Genomic DNA, 20,805 nt, shown 5'->3' on the forward strand with positions numbered 1-20,805 from the left:
TGATTGATCATATCAGACAAAATCAGCCAGCCTGTTCCTGAAAGATGCTCTTTATTTAAACATATATGTACAGGTAGTTTCAGCTTATTTTCTGCATATTTGTTCAATAGTCAACATTAGGACCTTCATAAATTCACTACTACTACAGAACGCTAAGTTATCAGAAGGAAGGTAAAAGTGACAAATAGCAACGCGTTGCTTGACAGGAGTCACTAAAGTCCTAAATACAATCAAACATACATCGTCTATTGGAGGCATTTACAAGAGATTTGCATTCTTTTCCTGCTGTTTCTCAAAAAAACGCAAGACTAAAATCGGAGGATGCAAGGTGTTGTCAGCAATATCCAGAATAACTATACATGATGTCATACTGTACTACCACAGTCAATTATTCCCGGTAGCTGATGTCAGATGATGTTAGTATGGCCGGTGATGTGGTGACTTCGGGGAATGAGCAAGCAGAGTAGACCATTTTTAAAAAACAAGGAAAAAAATCACCCCATGATGAGTAAAGTGTTGATATATACAGGGGTTAACCTAAATAATGAAAGTTAACTAAATCACTAGTGAAAACACTGCTACAAAGATGAGTCATGTAGGTCAGTTAGCTTGATCCTATAGAGTGCAATTACCTCCTAATAACTAAATTAGGAGGATTCTGCCTTTTTAACCACCAAAACTACAAAGACATGATGCACATTTTTTTTTACAGGATGGGTTTGAAAAAACATAAGCATGGTGTAAAGTGTGAATGACTTTGAAATCTGAGTCTCAGCATTTCAAAATGATCACGTTTCGCTTGCTCGATCTGAAAACAAACGGGGAACTTTTCAGTGTCCACTACCTGAGAAAAAGAACTCATCAAAACATCTCACTGAATATTTGTCTTTTTGCACAGCACTGTATACTATGTTCATCATATTCCTACAGGTTTGTCTATGCAGTTTGTGCATTTTTATGGAACAGAAAGGAGCTGTTGATTTATTTTTGATGATACAGGTGCACCTGCAGTTTGGATACAGATGATTTGGCCTCTTTGGAGCTCTGTTCATTGTCTTATATTATTTTAAGAAGCCAGACATAATGTTTGCCAGACCTTTTTTTTTTTAAAGCAAACAAATTAATATGACCCAACTTTGAATCAGTGTTTGCAGTGGTGTTTTAGTCACATATCTGTGTCAACTTAGTCAGACATTGTTTGACTCTGTACTTCATGTCCAGAACAGCAGATACTGTAGAATCAAAGATAAGAGAAGTACACCGCTGTTCAAGCCAAAGCACAGAGTCAAAAATATCACTCAGCTCCAGTACAAAGCATATTTTCTTCTTCAGTTACACCAGTGTGGGGCCAGTATTCATTGTTCGGCAGCCATGTTGTTTGTTTGAACCACGCGTGTTCATCCCAGCTGAGAGAAACAACAATAAAAATGCTGACTTGCAGGTCTCCTGAAAGTGAAAGAGGTGCACTGGTCGGTGTTAAAGGTCTGAAATGGAGGAATAAATACCCGTTGTCAAACATGATGTGATGGTAACAGATGTTTGTTTGGTTTTTTTCCTGTTGAACAGAGAACCCCAGGATTTATGAAGTTTACTTTGTGGACATTGTGCTTTACTTCTGATACATGATCATAGACCATGTTGCCACCTTGAGAAGGAATGTTGCAATATTTGTCTTCTTTAACACATTTATTTGATTTTTTAATTCACAATGTCCATGTTTCTCTGTGAAAACAAGCAGTGTTCACTTACAAAAGCTCCTGCAGTATTGATTAGGGATCAGTTTCCAGGCCTGTGGCTGAAACCTTGTCACTGAAACTGTATTTACAAACCTGACTCCTGAACTGGTTTGGGCTGGGAGGCTAAACAGGGTTCTCTGATTCACAGGAAGTGATGAAGGGCATGTGATGTGATGATAATGAGTGTGTGGGCACACGTCTCTGTCAGTTACATGACGGCACACTGGGTGGCTCCACAGCAGTCCTTAATGATGGCCACTCCTGACTTGGTGATGGATGGTTTGTTGGGAGGTGGCTCCGGAACTTGTCTCTTGGGCTTTGGAGGATCTAATCATGTAAAAAAAATAGGGAAGAGAAATGTTTACAACATGTAAGTGGATGTGCACAATACTACTGCATCTCTCTGTTTGTGATTGTTCGTCACTCACTCTGTGTAACTTTGAGCTTCTTCTCCAGAGGCATCAACTTCAGTCGGAGGAACTCGGCCATCTCTTTGTCCTCCTCTTGCTCCCTGAGTCACAGTACAGTCACACATCAGCCATTTGAATATAATGTAATCAAATCAGGTTGGTTTTAAGTCAAAACTGAGTTTAAGTGTTTTTCAAAATTATCTTATTGTGTATAAAAATGTGAAATAATGGAAAGTTATGCCTGATAATCAAACAATCAAACAAATTGAGCAACGAGATACGTTATTTCTGGCTACAATCATTGTTTCTATTAGGAATAGGTTCACAGTTTGGGAAATGGTTAAAAATCTTTTTTTTTACTGTGCTGCAAACTGAATAACTTACACTGCACATGGATGTAAGTTTTGAACATTTCTGGAAATATCTTCAAAGCAGCGTTTGACCTCTTTTATTACTTTAAACCTTGTTCAAAACTCTAAAAAGACAAAATGTTTGCATTTCACAAGAGCACTGAGCTGTGGACTCTGAACTGGACTGAACAACTATGGTAAATGTTGAGTGACATTCTGGGTCGCTTTCAGCAAAACTGATGCTCAAATAAGTCTGTGACTTAAATGCAATATGGCTGCACCTAATGATTATTTTCATTATCAATTAATCTACCAATTATTTTCTAGATTATTTCATGTGGTCTGTAAAATGAGGAATGTCCATTCCAAGCTCCCAAAGCCTGTAGTCCAAAAGGCAAAGATAATCGGTTTGTCATCACAGAGAAGTATGAAAACAAGAAAATACACAGATTTGGGAAACTGGAATCAGTGACTTTGTGCCAGTTTTGCTACAAAAAACACAATGATTTGATTATCAAAGTCATTGTCGATCAACTAATGGACTAAATGTTGCAGCTCTAAAATGGAATCATAATACATGAGAGGCACAAACTGAGAAACTTTTTTATTGCGACACAGTACAGTGTGTCATAAAGAATCGCTCTAATTGAAATAAACCATAATAACAGCATATCTAATTATTGAAATGATCATTTGCAGTTGCCCATAAACATCTCAACACTGGTGATTTAAATCCAGCCTGCGATTTTATATTATTTTATATCTATCTTGTGAATTGTCTCTCTGTGGGTTATCTCTGGGTGCAGAGTCGGAGGAAGTGGAAAATGACAATGCAGAGCCACGGCCATCAGTCAGCCTCCCTCCCACACACACGCACACACATGCACACACGCACACATCAGACAGTGCTGTGATGATGAAGTGACCCACATCCTCCCGCCTTCAGTCAGGCTCACATTCGCTCCACACATTTACTCTAATGAGTCTCCTCCTATGTGTATGAAATGGAGAAACAAACAGTGGACGCTGCTTCATCCAACACTGTCTGTAAACAGTGAATACACAGAGACGTCACTCCTGGGTATTAACTGTGCCTGTGTATAGGAGCGAGCTCTACCTTAATCTCTCCACCTCAGCATCATCCACCAGGAAATCCCTCTTCTGCACCAGTTTATGAATCTTCAGGATCAGCTCCTCTTCCCGCTGCCTGTGCTTCTTGTTTTTTTCTTTCTCTGGAGGGGGAAAGGAAGAAAGTAAATGAAAGGAAGGTAAAGTCATAAACAAATAAATAGATACCTGGAGGGAGACGAAAGCTGGCAGAACTAAAATATCAAAGCAGATTTCATGCATTCAGTTAACTGTAAATGACCTGAACAAACTGACCTTACAGCAAAGTCAGCTGGCTCTTAAACACTGAGTCACATCACAAACAGACCCTTAATTCTCCCCTCATGCATAATTTATAGTAAATAAGGCTCTGACTTAATTATGCAAATCATAGAGAGCTCTGTGTTTTGTTTCATTTGATGGAGGAATTTGCATTCACAGTCAGACATCCACTTTGCTTAGCTTTACTTTCCAAAACTCCAAAGTACAGAACAAGACACACATAAACAGACCAAACAAAGTACATCCACACACACACTGACACATGCACAGAGCCCCAGAGGTAGGTTGTGTCTGACGCTGCTGGTATCTAAACTACAGGAAATATCTAAACTGTAGGAAAATGGTTTGAAAAATGACTGCAAACATCAGCTTTTTCTCCCATATGGAAATAAAGTGGAGCAGTGCAGCTATATTGTGTATCCCCCCCGAGGGCAGGACAATCTGAGGGGGCGCATGGCTGCGGCACATAAATCCCAGTGTCAGAGGAGCGGGAGAGGCGGTGGGCTCTGTTTGTCACGTGACTCTCATTGTGCTGGAGTGAAGTCATGGGCTGCCTGAAACCCCCGACAAATGCATTCATGAGGCCCCCGGTGGCTCATGGGAATGTCAGCGAGAGCAGTTTTCGCGTGACGGTGTGCAGCGTGTGTGGCCAGTAATCCCACATGGATGGGAGGCGGACAAAAAAATAGAGACACTTTGCAATATAATGTAATCTAGTCAAGCAAACCAATGAGAACAGAGAGGTCAGATTGTCTGTATGTTTAGCCACGCTAGGGATAACGGTTGGTTGGTCCACCACTTTGGTTCAATAACTCTTGGGGGATCGCCATGAAATGTGTCTCTCCTTCCTCTGTGTGTAGTCTGTCCTCTTCCCAGGTCTCCATGGTGATGGAGGTTGCATGGCTCAGGTCCTATTCTGTTTTTGGCTGCACCTGGAAGTTGCAGACATCCTGCTGATCACATTCATCAGTTATATTATAAATCCGTTATAGTTTTGACATGTTTGTTCATGCTGTATTTCTGTAACTTATGTTTCTTGGTCTATTCTGTACACACGATATCTTATTACTTGTCTGTCCGTCCTGAGAGAGGGATCCCTCCTCTGTTGCTCTTCCTGAGGTTTCTTACATTTTTTCCCAGTTAAATTGAGGGTCCAAGGACAGAGGATGTTGTATTGCTGTACAGATTGTAAAGCCTGCTGAGGCAAATTTGTGATATAGGACTGTACAAATAAACTTGAAATGAAATTCGGTGCATATATTCAAGGTAGAGGAAGAATCCTACTGACTCTGATGAACCCCTGATGTTTCATCTGGCCCCACCAGCAGGTCAGACTTTTCACTCATCCTAGGAAATATCTCAACATCTGCTGGATGAATGGGTAAAAAGGTTGTATAGACATTCATTGTCCCCAGAGGATGAATCCTATCGACTTCATTGACTCAACTCTCCCTCTAGTGTTACTATTAGGTTCACATTTATGTTTTTGAGTAAAATGTCTCAACAACTATTCGATGGACTGCCCTGAAATTTGATTCAGACGTTCGTGTTCCCCACAGGATGTACTGTAAGCACTTTGGTGATCCAAATCTATCAGGTCAAAAATTTACCAAATACCTGTAAAACTGATGTCATTCCCATCACCCCCAGCTGTGGTTAGTGCTGATTAGCAAACATTAGAAAGCTAACATGCTAAACTCAGTATGTTAAGGATGGACATATAACTGTTTAACATCAGCACTGTCATTGTGAACATGTTAGCACTTAGCTCAAAGCACCACTGTACCAAAGTACAGCTCCCAGATCTGCTAGCATGGTAGTAGAGTCTTGTTTTTGGAAATTTGGTTGTTTTAGTAAATTATGGGAAGTTTTTACTCCATAATTGAATCATAAAAATGGTGACTATTTTTAAGACAGATATAGTCCATTATTTTTACCCCACTTTAACTGCCACATAAATAAATAAATAAAAATAGAGGATTCAGTATTTTTCCGCTAGAATTTTATTCCTAGTAGGGTGGAGAAGGCCTTGAAACAACATTCAGACCTTCATGTTGAGAAATAAGAGGAAATAATAGAAAACGTCATTGAACAGTTAACTGAATAAATGAAAATAGTAGAAACTTTCTTTTTGGTGTCGGGGGTGTAAACCAAGACATTAGAAATGACCACAGAGTGAATCAACACCTTTCAGTCTGAACAAAAAATTAAATACATTAAATCTAACATGAGCTTCATAACAGTAGTATTTATTACAGGGCTGTTAAACCAGATTGAATCAGTTTATCAGGTGTTTCTGGTATTTTGTCCACACTCTGTACATCGCAGAATTGCCATGTGGTTAAAAAAAACACTGTGATTGGCATGTCACTGTTTGGTTTCCTAAATCAGCTGATGAATGTCCACATGTCCCGTCGCTGCATATGAGTCCTTGAACACGACACCCGGCCCCTCCTGCTCCTCACTCACACTGACACATGATAAGGAGGCGTGTGTCCTTCTGCCGCCAGGTCCTCGGTATGTATGCCTGACGTATGTGTATATGTGATACATGTGATGTCAGTGAACCATCTCAGTATGTTGTTGCTGCAGTTCAGATACAGCCAGCACTGGAATTGACTGTGTTAAACCAATATTTGGTCATCTGCACCACAAACACACCACATAAACATCCAGAGAGTAAAAACGAGTGTTTACAGGAATTCATTTGGTCACCTTTACCTGGAAAGCTTCCATCAGCTCATATTACCTTCACAGTGATGATGCATGTGTGTTTGTGTGTGTTTATCTCTCCGTCATAACTCTTCCATATCCCGAAGACTTACGATCAATCCTGTGTAGTTTAGTGTAACGGCACTTCCTATAAATCACCATGATGCCTGCTGAGGTTATGGGACTCTGGCGAGCTGCAAACAGAAGCACTTTCTGCCAAAAACTCTATTTTTGGTCGAGTCCGAACTGGGAGCGTGGACAGTTTTGCAAATGGAGGATCAATTCTGAATGTTTATTTCCTGAAAAGCTTACATTATGGTTTTCTTGATGATGGTTGTTTGAGAGACAGAAGGTATACGTGTGTGTGTGTGTGTGTGTGTGTGTGTGTGTGTATGTATGTGTTTGAACTGTACCTGGTACTGCAACAATCTGTCTCAGCTCCTGCTTTAAACTCATGATGTCTTTGCAGAGCTGAATATCATCCATCCTAGAAAAAAAAATTAAATCACTGGTTTCCATCAGATTAAAGAACAACAGATATCATTGGCTGCTTCCACTTTGAGAATCTTTATCTGACTGCAGTGATGTTAGATTGAGTTATATCACAGAATAAAAACTGGAAGAAGAGCAGTCATGGCTGAAAAATCTGTGCAAAGGATTTCTAGCAATAAAATGATATTAAAACTATCTTTTTTTAAATATTCAGTCTTGATGAGGTGAAAATATTGTAACATATATACAAACACAGATAAAATGTAAAATGCCAAATCCCAACTAGGGCTGCAACTAATGATTATTTTCATCATTTAAAAAAAAAGTAAGAAAATACTATTAAAAACAACAAAAACCTAGGAAAGCCACCAAATAGTTACATTCAAGAACCATTTTTTATCAGAATTGCTGCTGATTATTATGTTAATCGACCAGTCAATTAATTGACTAATTATTTCAACTATAAATAGCAACACAGTTTCCAGATTACTTCAAATATACAGTATATTTGGCATTTCTGTACTGCAATTTCTTATGGATATACGCCTATATAATATATTTGTGATAAATTAATATCAGCTAATATAATATAGACCCACTGATCTATCAGTCTAAAACTAAAAAGATATTAAATCCTCAATGATATTTAAAAAAATGAAAAGCATCAAATCCTCATATTTCAGAATTTGGTATTTTTTAATCGATTATCAAAAGTGAAAACTGCTCAGCTTATTGATCAACAAACCAGCATTAATCCCCATATTTACATTCACAAGCTGCTGAGTACAATCCACTATTGTATCTGTCATTAAGACATCACAACCTCAGGCCCCCCATCACACTACAGGAGGGTGTGTGTGTTTGTGCAGATGGAAAACATGCGACATAAATCAATCCACACTGCTCTCTGAGCCTCCTGCAGCCCTGACATCTCAACCTCGGGGCCTCGACATGTTCCCCTCTTCTTCCCTAAATCCCTGCCTCTCTCTCTCTCTCTCTCTCTCTCTGCGAGCAGTGACAGCTACCACAGATTTAATTCTCCCTGTGATAGATCAGCCCGATGACTCATCCACAGCCTCCTTCCTCCTCCTCCTCTCTCTGCATGTATCCACGTTGCTCTGTTTCACACCTCCCTCCTCTTTCTTCATCCCCCTTGACCCCTCCCTTCCCATCCTCTGTTGGTCTCTCTTCCTCTGCCTTGTGTTCAACTCTCTCAATGCTATCTGTGGATTCCAGCAGCTTCTGCACTCTGACACTCCATCTGCCAGTTTGTGTGTGTGCATGCGTGTGTGTTTATGTGCCGTCTCGAGCCACACGGAGCCTGACAACAGAGACGTAAGCAATAAGCAGCGTGGCGGCCTAATGAAGCCTGTCAAGTGGGCGTGTGAACTAACATTATCAACCGAGGGAGAGATCTGAAATGTGTATCAGCTTTACCCGACACCTCGACCATCGCACTGCAGACGTTAGAGGTGTAATGACCCACAAAATACACTGTTCAGCTCGATAAGTTACAGTGGTGAAACAGTTTAATACTGTGTCAATACAGATGCCGTAAAGCGCACTTTCAACAAAAACTACTATAAAACTACTGATAAACTAATACATACTGTATGTTCTTCACATTATAACAAAATCAACCTGATATGGTGACAAAACAAGACATCGTGTCAGCTCAGCAACAACAGAACTGCACACTGAAACATACTGAAAGAGTCTGATTCATTATGAGTGTGAAATATGTATAAAATATTCCATCACAGTATATGTAATTCTTATATCATGATTTATCCTGATGCTGTACATTTTGTGGAAGGTCAGTTGAACTTTTTGTGGATAAAATAACCACCACATGGTGTTTTATTTCACTAATGCATAAATCATACTGTATCCTGTTCATTGATTTGTAACATTACCTGTAATGTTGTGATACAGCTGGAGATATTTCAGGTTAAGTTACCACTTCACTCTAAATCTGTCGACACTTTTAAACTACATTTTTAAGACACATCTTTTTACCACTGCTTTCTCCTAAAGTGTTTTCACTAATGGTTATTTAATCTAGTCTTATCTTGTCTTTCCAATGTTTTTCTAAGCACTTTGTGTTGCATTTTATGCATGAATTGTGCTTTAGAAATAAAGTTTATTATCATTATCATTATTATTAAATGCCATGGAAAAATCTCAGATGGCTGATAAATTCACTCAGTATATACAGTATTGTCATATAATCTGTCTCCGCATGTACAGTGAGTCTGTTTTGAACAGTACAAGGATACACAGATTATGACTTTACATAATGTTCTGCTACAGCAGCCAGTCTACTACTCAGTGTTTGTTTGATTCATTTATCAACATCCATGTTTGGACACTGCACAAAAAGGCTAAACACAACATTCATGAGACCAACTCCTCCAATGAAATCAGCAAAGGTTTAGATAGAGGAAATAATTACAGAAATGCATCATCAGTTATTATCATCATTAATGAGGAGCCAATGAGTTCATCATGGCGACTCGTTCAGCTGCTACTGGCATGTTCAGCCCTCTGAATAATCAATGGACAAATGGGCAGCTTACATATATCACAAGGAAATAACACTCGACTGTCTTTGTGATGCGTCCTGAGAGTGGAAAAAGCGCCATGGCAACAGAGTAAACCTCGTTATCCAGTCAGGGCAGCAGTAGGAATTGTAATGACACTGTATTGATCAAATCTGTCATCCTCTATTCGGTGTAGTTTTACAAAAATACAGAAATTGACAATTCAGAAAACTCACATGAAGCGCAGCTCTGACTCCCGGCGCACCAGGACCTCTCGCAGGCGCTGGATACGAGCCATCTCTACCTCGATCTCATCTGGAGACATGGTGCTCTCTGCCATGGACACGTCTGAGTGCCCTGAGAGACAGATGGAGGTAAACATGAATAAGCAGGAATGAAAAAGAAAGACATGAGTCCTTAAAAACATCCTAGTGACGGTGTTTTTCCTCCACAAGGACAGCTCTGCTTTATACTTGTCTGTTATGCAACCCGGTGCTCAGTTTGAGGCCTGTTGGCTAGTTTAAATTACAGAGGAAAAAAAGCACTACACATGGCCGAATTACAGAATCCAGTTGCACAACACCTGCATCTAATTTGAGACATTAATCAGAAATTCTTTTGATATCAAGTGAGAAATACATTCATTCTCAGATTCTCATGAGTCGATTTTTAGTTGTTGTTTTTTTTTACTTTGTGCAAACTTTCTCATAGTGTCAGTTTCTTGGCATTTGTCACGTCGTTTCTCCGTAAGGTGTCGTCTCACAGCAGCCAAGAACATGATATTTGGACAGAAAGCAGCATGTGTGTGTAATTCAGGGAGGTGATTTGAAGTTTAAAGTTGCAGCAGGGCTTCAGACACAAATGACTGCTGTAAATCCCTTTGTTGTTGTTGTTTGCTAAATCGCTAACAATCACTGATGTGGTGAAAATATGTGCTTGCCATGAAGAAAAGCAGGATTTCGTAATAGAAGGAGGTTACTCCAGTAGCCGATGATGTGTAAGAGAGAAAATACCTTGATATGGATCAATAATCAGCTGTGGTTTTATGCTAAATGGGTTCCTTTCTCCCTCATCTGGACCACTGACCTCACACTCCCTATCTGCCAATAGCAGGCAGACACACTGCAGCCACTAAACACTTACTACACTGACCAAACACTCATCACACTAATCACTGCAATGACCACTGCAAATGCTGCAACACCTGTGGCAACAGTGACCACCCCGTGACCTTAATAGCACTTAAGATATATTCCATGATTTTTAAGTGGAAGTTAATTGCATCAATAAAAGGTGTCCTAGTTTCCTCCTCTTTAGGACCTTTGTTTTATGTCATCCTGTCTCCTACCATTTATCTACATTGAAAATCGTTAGACAAAGGCCTGAACTGTTATCTTCCACTTTTGTGCAGAACATGAATATTTCACAATGCAAGCAAATGCACCATGGGGAGACAAGAGAAGCAAACACACACACCCAGCTGACACTGATGCCTGCTGTCAGTGTCCTGTAAAAATAGAATTCAATAAGATGCAGGAATGCACGAAAGGAGAAGCTCACATTTTGAGTGACTAGCTGATTTCATGCACCCGAGTGAAAGACCTGCATGCATGATCCTTGAACCCTGAGCTGTCAAATGTGACGATCCGATCCACAGTGTGTCTTGTAACAGTAGAGGACTGGATCTGCTCCTCGTCCTCCTGCAGCAACACAAACTGCAGTTTTTACTGCTTTCCACGGATGCTCGCTGGCGACGGAGCTGACTCACCACAGCAGACAGAAGCCTGCACAGGAGGGCCCGGGTTGTTTGTGCCTTGCTGATATTGAATCATCACCCGAACATGTCTGCTGACAATAACAACAAAGTTTCTTCACCAAGTGAACCGCAGCACAATACAAAACGCAGCAGGATGTGAAGTTTGAGAAAATGTGTTTTTTCTTTAATTTGTTCCTCCTCTCCTTTTGTTTTTCCTCCTCCCTCACAGCCACATGCTCGCCATCAATGAGACCCAGCTGCATTACGTCCCGACCGGACCATTAAAAGTGGCAAAGTGCCAGCAAGATAATGTCTTAACAGCTCCCCCCTCTGAGCTACTCACACACATACTCAGCATTAAAAACATTACAAAGAATGAACTAGTACTAATTAAAAGCTGCTCGTTCATCAGGGATAAGTGAGGTAAACACCAAAGTTTCAGGCCAGCACAAGCATCACCGGCAGATGTAAACCAGTCTCCTCCTAATTAATCAGCTTGAATTTATAATTAGTTTGATTAAAACAAACCTCATCGGTGTAGGATTATGCTTTAATGAGGAATAAACAGCCTGGAGAGCCTGGATCATGCAGCCACATGGGGCTCGACAACAGGGAAATGTCAGGATCTGTGTGACATCCAATGCAGACGCCCCTGACACATCCTGCAGTCACACTGTATACACACCGCCTCTGGACCACACCCCCAAACCCCCTCCCCCTCGAAATATCAAAAAAACTGATGGTGACAAATAGTATCTGGCCTTATTTTGGAAATAAGAGATGAGTCTGTGGGAGTGTTCGCTCTGCTTTACCTCTGTCTTGTTTTCTTACCGTGTGTGTGTGTGTGGGTGTGGGTGTGTGTGTGTGTGTGTGTGTGTGTGTTTGTAGACATGGCTGGATCTGTTTCTAAAAATATCCACTGCATCCCCCCCCCCTCAGCCCCCTTCTCTCTCTGACTTAATCTGGAAGTTTCTTCACACCCTGCTCCCATGTGATGAGTTATCCCCAGTGGAGGGACACGTCTGAAGGGACGTCATCACTTTGTTGCCTCTGTCAACACGCGTCATTTATCACTGAAGCTTTGGTAACAGGACTAAATGATAGAAACATCTAATATAACTGTTCTGCTGCGTATAATGTTCATTATGTTTTGTTCAGTGTGTTCAGCTTCATGCTCATCTTTTGAGGCTGTAGTTTGTGGTAGTTTTTAAATATGAAACGATTAGACGAATAATCGGTTGACAGAACATTAATCTGCAATTATCATCATTTATAAAGCAAAAATATCAAACATTCTTGAGTTCCAGCTTCTCTTATGTAAGGATTTGATGCTTTTGTCTGTTTTATATCAGTTTAAATGGAATATCTTTGGGTTTGGACTGATAGCAAGACAAAACAAGCAATTTAAAGACCAGCAGATCATCATCTTTCGCTATTTTCTTAACTTTTATAGACCAAACAATAATAATAATAATTGAGAAAATTGTTCTCAGCTCTGAATAGGACAAATAAAATAAATGCAGGGCAAAATAACAGAAAAAAAACATCTAATTCAATGGCCCTGCAGCTTAAAATGTGTCATTTTTAGCTGAAACTGTGTGTTCAGCTCTGTCACCATTTTTGAGGCTGTACGTCTATTTTATCATGTCAACAGAAACTGTTATTATTGTGCTCACATGATTCACATCACTACAGTTTAAAGAAATCCTCAAAAAGAATCATTAAAAATGAGGAGTATACTTTATTTTGAGCTGAAATTGTCAACTTCGACTCGATATTTACATAAACACTCAAATATTCTTCCAAAAGTGACACCCAGAGTATATATAATGATTGGAGAGGATCAAGGTATCGATTCAACCCTCATGCTTCATGATCCTGCATCAGCTCAGGCTTCAAGCAAACAACACACACAAGTTTGACAATGCGCTGCTCTTGCTGTTTATTATAACAAACCGCACAACACCCGTAGTGTGCATGAAGAGGATTTCACAGGCCTTTCAGCAGCAAAGCAGCTCTATATTCAGACCCCTGTGACTCACACATGGACCGTTTCAACGCAAGCTGCTGCCTGGATTTTCTGAGAGTGAAACATATGTTGAAAAAAAAAAGACTCCAGGTGATAAATCAACATCATATCATCCCCTGCATGACGCTCACCTTTGTCCGTCGTCCACGCCGTTTCCGACACAGCGCCGTAGCTCCGGAGTGCGCGCTCAGTGTCCGAGATAGATTTCTTCAGCTCCATGTCTGAGGGGAGAAACGACCCGTCTGCTAAATCTACACACGTCCTGTGAGTGTGTGTGTGAGTGTGTGTGTGTGTGAGAGAGAGAGAGTGTGTGTGTGTGTGCGTCCTCCCAGAGAACTCCGTTTCACCCGGTGACAAGGCTCCAGCGACCCGAGACGTTGAGCATCTTCATTCGGGCTTTCAAGTCCCTCGACGTGTGGATGGAGACGAGGATGCAGGGAGCATGCGCAGTGCTGGCAGGGAGGTGAAGACTTGGGAGACACCCACTGGCGCTGAGATGACGTTAAAATATAAAGCAACGGGCCTACAATTGCATCAGAGTTTTGTTTTTAGATTACCTGATTATGTCAAAGCTATTCTTGTACAAATTTGATGTATTTGTTATGAAAAAGTCAGACTGGAGATAGCTCTTTGAAAGTAGACTTTTACTAATTTAGAAACAACTTTATTAATAGGCATTTTTTTAAAGTCTTGGAGGCAGGTTAAGGTGGTCTGAGTGAGTAAAACAGATGCCACAGAGGGTGAAAACTGTGAATTTAAGGCTCAACAAAGCCACACAGCACTAGACAGGCCCTTGGAAGAACATGTTGTGCTCAATATTCCCACAAGAGATGAAGACAGAGCTGCAGTTCAGTCTAAACGATGAGTAATACATAGTGGTGAGTAATATTTCTGTCTGACCACAAGCCAAAACACACCCATGTGTACCTTTAAGCAGAAAACAAGCACCTCTGATAGCAAAATCTATGTATGATATCTATTTCTCTCTTTGCAAACCATTCCCTCACTTTTGGGAAATTACTATTAGAAGGTGTATAACATAAAGATACTTTGAATTGTCTTCATTTATTTTTCTTGAATGAAAAGGATGCCTCGTGTTTTTCCAAAGATCAGATCAGCAAATGAAATTTGATCTGCTTTCACATCCAAATCAGTGTTCTGACTGAGTGTTGAATAGTAATTGTCATGTATGTGCTTTACTGTAGCCTACTTTACTGTTTCTATGGATATAGTTTTACTTGAATACTACTCAGATATTCAGCTTTTCACTTATCATATTCTGAAATTAGCTGATTGAGAGTCTTCAAACAGTTGTTGGTATTAAGTATTTCCCTGATCTCTATCCATTCAGTCCAGTTGTTCAGTCCAAATATTTGCTTATAAGTCAAACTAATTTTGGATTTGCTGCTAGCCAAAACTGAAATAATAACAATAAAACTGGTAATCTCAGATTGTTTCCATTTTATATGAGTATCTTATACAACTGATGGGTTATTTCAGGGAATTAACTCTGATTTACCTCTACAGGTCACAGCAGACATTTGCACTTTCATTGTCATTGCAGGAAAAGCACAGGTGTTACTAATTAATGATGAGCGTGATCTGTTCAGAAAGCCTTGATGATACCAGGAGCTTGAAACCGAAGCAGCTCAGTGGAATTCAGCCACCATTAACTTCATTATTTACTCCTGTGCTTTTCCCTGCTGCGACATGTCAAACTGTGTTCTGTGAAAAAGACCTTTTGACTTTGTACCCTGAGAGTCTGCTGATGCTCGTTATGACTTGATTCACTTGAAAAAGGGATGATTTCACATCTGATGAGAAGTGATAATGACAATGACTGTATAATATCTTTTAAAATTTTCAGTTCCAAGTATGAGATTGAATATTAGTGCAGATGCCAGAAAGTCTTGCAAACGAACAATCTATAAATTTGTTGAATAGTCTTTACTGATGCTTTTGGATTTGTGTAGAACAAACAAACCCACTAAATAAAACTGTTGAACATAAATGACCATTCAACTCTGTCAAATGCTTTTTCTGCATCCAACATGCAGACAGCTGCAGAACACTGAATATATTCATATACATTATCACATTTATCAAGTTTTACTACATTATAATGGAACCTTATCATTTGTATTATACATGATACAAGTACGTCACCCCAGTTTAGTAACAACAAATATTTATTGTGTTGCTATAGTGATATGCTTGTACAAACACTCACACAATAAATCAATCGGATGTTTTCAATTTATTCAAACAATAAATATAATTTATCTCTACCACAGTTAGTGCAACAATAGTGCAAAATGTGATCAAATCATGTTTTTCCATTCATTACAGTCAATAACGCTGGTCAATTTGTTGTTCTTTGTGATATCAAAACCAGTCAGAAAACAATTGAGACAGAATTTCTTTGTGTTTGTGTTTAAATATTGAAGTAAATAGACTAGTGTCGTTCTCTAGTATTCAGTTCAAACACTGCACATGGCTGATATGAACAAAAGGGAATATTCACTGATTTGACCTTTCAGTTTCAGTGTAGTACATCAGCTTACAAATAAACAGAAATTAATCTGATAGAAACGTGCAACTTAAACACTAATAGTACATTAATATTAAGTTAATATACTTCAGTATGCAATTCAAAAAAATATCCAATAAACAGGATTAAACAGCTGTAGTGATTACACTGTTTTTCTAGACCCCAATTAAAACAAAAAAATTAAATATATTATAAAAATTACTAATAACATTAATTCACTTCTGTGAGGCAGATCAAATAAAATAAACACACTTGTCTAATTTACTTCCAGATGCAAACTACATTTTCGACTCAACCGAATTAGAAAAACTAGACAGCTCTTATTGTGACACCAGGAATTTTAAGGATAAATGGGAACACAACTTAATGCAAAGGTTTAAGTGTCTTTATCTGTCTGAGACAGAAGAAAGAAGTTTGCCTTAAACCTTTAAATTCTATATATAGGAATAACATTCAACTCTTGTGCTGAGCTGTACTCTATTTATACAAATGACCTCCGCAGAGAGCTGCGCGGTGGAGGCATCTGACGTTAAAATTTCAAGAATCACTGCAGGCAAGGAAACCTATAAACTAACATCTTCACTAAGAGGTACTTTTTTTTTTTTAAATGGTTAGAAATAGCAAACTATATTGAAAACTAAGGAAATGGTGCAAAGAGAGAAAAGAGAGCACACACAGACACTATCACATTAACATAAAGCACAAAGACATGCAGGAAGCATTTTCCATGTTCAAGTAAATGGATGTTTTTAGATGACTTCCATTAGGCATTAAAGTAATCTTCAGTAGTGCTTTATTATTATTATTATTATATTCAATTGTGAAGAGAAAATAGTTTAAAATACTGTGTATTGTCAGATATGCTTTAATGTTTTCTGGGTGCTTTGTGTTTGCGTAGCTCAGTTGAATCATTGTCCTTGTTTGTTGTCGTTCTAACTGTCGTACTAATCTGTTGGTAGAAAGTACTTAGATATAAATGATAATAAACAGTTATTTTCTTGATAATTTCATAGATAACTGACACCTGTCTGTGTCTGTATTTGGCACTTGTACCAGAGTGTAAACTGAAACCAAAGCAGACAGTCCTATAGATCTCAGAGATCAGGCACTCTGTTGCAGTCGCAGCAGTCTCTCTTGCTGAAGAAGAGATATGATGTGATATCTAAATATTTCTAATTTTGCTCAAATTTTATGAAGCTTAAAGTCTACACTAGAAAGTTAGCTGCCACTCCACATAGTGGAAATAACTCTTTTCATTTAGACGTAAAGCAGAGGAAACACTTCATTCATCTCTCCATCATCACAGCTTCAGTCCCAGACATAGAAATCTGAATAAATCATTCCAGTATTATTAAGTATGGTCCAATAAAATAAGGGGCACTCTCCTGCTGTAAATGTGATAACACAAGACTGCATTTATGAAAACAACAAGTAAAACCTGATGAGATGGAAAGATAGGACTGAATTATATTTTCCTCCGCAGCTGATATGTTGTTTGAATACTGAAAAATATGCTGTATACATTCCATTTGCTGCATGCTGTTTCCCAAAGCACTTTAAAGCATCATGAGGACGCACATTTTTAGTTTGATCCCAGTGAGACTTCCGACCTCTGACCCCGGTAGTGTTACTGCAACGTCAACCACTGAGCTACGCACGAGTGCCACGAGGGGCTTTCCTGTGTGTCTCCCTCCATTACACCTCCTGGTTCTGCATGTTTCAGTTCTGTGTCGGTTTAGATGCTGCTGTTCCCTCTTTGGGAGCATCTGCCTTTTCGTCGGAGTCTAATTTCTCCTGTGTGGGTTCTTCTTCATCCTGTTTGGGGGGGAACAACCAAGCGAGGGCAGCAGCGGCCGTGCCGTCGCCGCTCTGACGGGAGAAGCACAGGAACGTGGCCCAGATGAAGGCACAGCAGCCGGTGAAGGTGGTCCGCACGTACAGAGGCACCAAGGCAAAGTTCAGAAACTGAGGGAGACAGACAGAGTTATATTGTGCTTCTTTTTTACACTGGTATGAATAAATCAGGATTTATTATCTGGATACTAGCTTCAAAAAAATAAATCATTTATGTTCTAAGCTCTCACACAGTAACTCAGTTTCCTCAGTCTACAAAAATGTGTTCATGAAATTTAAACTCTATACCACCTACTGTGTCAGTTTCTGTCATATTAGACCTATCCCAAGTACTGTGATAATTGGGATCGGTCTAATTTTTTTTTTGTCTTTCAAATTTTATCACAATGCAAAAAGCACTGAGATTAGGCCACTTTCAATATCATACCAGCCATTAAATTAAAGGAATTAAAGAAATTAAATGTGAGAAAATTGAAGATTTTAATCTAAGCTGAAAGGTCCACTTACTAACCCACATGTTTATCATGAGGTGTGAGATGAGGTTGACAGCTGTGAATCATTAGTTTAGTGGACCTTTCAGCGTAGATTCTCTTCACCATAAAATGTCAAGTGGTGAGAATTAACATCTATGCATGGGAGATTTTAATATTTACCTGCATGAATGGCCAGAACATTAGCCCTGTCTGAAAAGAGAGAAAACAGAAAGCACACAAATCATTATTAGACTTGTAGAAAGGCAAGAAAATCTCTAAAGTTTACTTTACTTTCAATTTTTGTGAGTGAGAGGCATGTGACTTGGTAGGAGAGTTAGAAAACTTCATCCTTCAGCTGTCAGAAGAGCTCCCCCAAAACCAAATAATACATCATCAATTAAGCAACTGTCATGCATACACGGAATGATGGGTGTACAGTTCATAAACTGTCCTCCACTAGTCATCAGTTTTATGAATGGACACTTCAACAAGCTAACTGTCACAACATATCACAGCTAAATCAACAGTATATTTTCACAATGAGGACTTGAAGGTGACGCTGGCAGCATGTTGTGACAGACTGTCTCTGCTCACACTCACCTTGTATGTATTCAGGAATTTTTCCCTCCAGTCTTGAGTGATGTCCTCTTTGCCCTCCAAGAAGCTGACGCCTGGCGGACACACAAGACAAATGACACTTCATTCTCTGATTGAAGGCTTGCAGAAAGATTCACTAAGCGTGGTCCAGTCAAATAAGGGAACCTTCATGATCAGGCCTGTAATGTTCTAGGGCAGTGGTTCACAAAGTGCAGTGCAGGGGTTCTTGAGGGGTTTCCAGGGGGTCCCCAGCAAAAAGATGAAGCATTTATTTTCACTTTAATTCCGTCAATCAGTAACATAATGACAGACTGTATGACTATTTTTGTCATGGGTTTCATACACATTCTGTAATAAAACATTTAAAAGCAAAAGTCTTACCAGATGGGAGACCCTGGGACAAACTCTTATCAAATGGGTGTTCCTGGTCTAATTTGTGTCAGTTTAGGGGTCCATTACATGAAGAAGCTTGACAACCACTGAACTAGGAAGTTATTGGCTGTCTTGCATCACTTTGTTACTATGTAGGTGTTTATAATTGTTCTTAACTTGTATAAAGACTATTTGAAGTTTATCTCCGTGGATAATCAGTCTCAACACCTCTGCTCTGGTGTGTCTTTCATGTGACCTCTGCTAGTCATGCTGATCTTTACACTAAGTTACATGACAACAGCACAAAGAGAGCACAAGTTACAGATTGACAGATATGTGATGTGTGTTTGGAAGTTAACCATTAACTGTCCGGGAGGATTTCAGTGTTGTCCCCGGTGTTAACCGAGCTGTCAGCTGACCTGTGTAGAAGACACTGGTGGCCAAGGGCGCCGCCGTGGTCTGGTCCAGCAGCAGCTTCCTCATCACCATCCCGGCGGAATTCCCGGGAAACCTCCGCTCAAGGAACCGCATCCAGAAGAAATTGAAGTTGCCATGGAAACTGAAAGCGACCACGGCGACATTCCGCGTGTGGCTCCAGTCCATTTTCTCCCGGTGAGAAAACCATTGGTGGACGAAGTCTCCACCGGCGAACAGGCAGCCGTACAGGGTGACGTTGGTGACCCAAGGAAACCGACGGACGTGTCTCAAAAACGCCTTGCGCATTATTTTACGTTTAACGTCGCCCAATGAAATTTTAATATTAAGTAATGTGAGTTTAGCCGGCGTCAAATGTAACTACGGTAACGGTTGGACGAGCGTCGTCTGTCTGACGGTCTTCACGGCATCATAGGTACTGTGCATGTCCGTCCGGTTTTCCATATAAAGCGCCAATAACTCTTATCAACGACAAAAGTGTAGGTTATGCCTCTCATATAATGGGTGTCATAAAGTCATATAATCTTTAGACAGGATACTTGCTAGTGGTGTACCATCCGTCACCCGGCGCGGGCCCTGAGAGTCTGCTTTCACTGGCCGGACAGCTCCTGCTCATTCTGCGTAAAAAAACTGACGTGACGCCCCTTCATACGTAACAAATCACAGCACAGCTGCAGGGAGGAGCGACACGGAAAACCTTCAGTAAAGATCAAGTACATCTAGACAGAGTACCACTTCACGACGACTACACCCAGGAGTCTCATCTCAAATGACTTGTTTAGTTTTGAAATGGAGCCTTATTTAAACCGACCGTGATACCTCAGTGGAAGCTGTGAAAATGAGTGAATTTAAAGGGACGGTTATGGCCAAGAAGTGTTCTGAGTGGGGCATTTTACAGCTAAACTTGTCTGTGCTCCATGATGGACAAACAATACAATGCAGAGTTTCAAAATAACATCAGACATATCTTTGGCATTTCTGCGCTGCCATTCCTTGTTATCGGCTGACACATTGATACTGATATATGTGTGATAAGCTTATATCAGCTTATATATCGGTGGGGCTCTAATGTGTAATGTGATATAGTAAAACTCACTAATTACAAT

At 39.8% G+C, this 20,805-nt stretch overlaps 2 protein-coding genes across 3 annotated transcripts; both read right to left on the bottom strand.

Annotated features, from left to right (window-relative positions):
* Positions 1 to 34: 34 nt before the first annotated feature.
* bmerb1 (bMERB domain containing 1) lies at positions 35 to 13,854 on the bottom strand. Of its 2 annotated transcripts, none has more exons than XM_067584034.1 (6): positions 13,549 to 13,854; positions 9,869 to 9,989; positions 7,011 to 7,084; positions 3,614 to 3,728; positions 2,165 to 2,247; positions 35 to 2,063 (listed from the first exon to the last, which is right to left on the bottom strand). In XM_067584034.1, the coding sequence occupies exons 1-6, from the start codon at positions 13,634 to 13,636 to the stop codon at positions 1,945 to 1,947; spliced, it is 600 nt and encodes a 199-aa protein (XP_067440135.1). In that variant the 5' UTR covers positions 13,637 to 13,854; the 3' UTR covers positions 35 to 1,944. The 2 variants fall into 2 exon arrangements, with proteins under 2 accessions (XP_067440135.1, XP_067440136.1); XM_067584035.1 differs by lacking the exon at positions 13,549 to 13,854 and adding an exon at positions 11,401 to 11,592.
* Positions 13,855 to 15,588: 1,734 nt separating this feature from the next.
* LOC137178969 (mpv17-like protein) lies at positions 15,589 to 20,769 on the bottom strand. The gene is made up of 4 exons (XM_067584033.1): positions 19,684 to 20,769; positions 18,896 to 18,966; positions 18,476 to 18,505; positions 15,589 to 17,933 (listed from the first exon to the last, which is right to left on the bottom strand). The coding sequence occupies exons 1-4, from the start codon at positions 19,985 to 19,987 to the stop codon at positions 17,688 to 17,690; spliced, it is 651 nt and encodes a 216-aa protein (XP_067440134.1). The 5' UTR covers positions 19,988 to 20,769; the 3' UTR covers positions 15,589 to 17,687.
* Positions 20,770 to 20,805: the final 36 nt, after the last annotated feature.

The sequence above is a fragment of the Thunnus thynnus genome, chromosome 3 (genome assembly GCF_963924715.1).
Source record: "Thunnus thynnus chromosome 3, fThuThy2.1, whole genome shotgun sequence".
Lineage (NCBI taxonomy): Eukaryota > Metazoa > Chordata > Actinopteri > Scombriformes > Scombridae > Thunnus > Thunnus thynnus.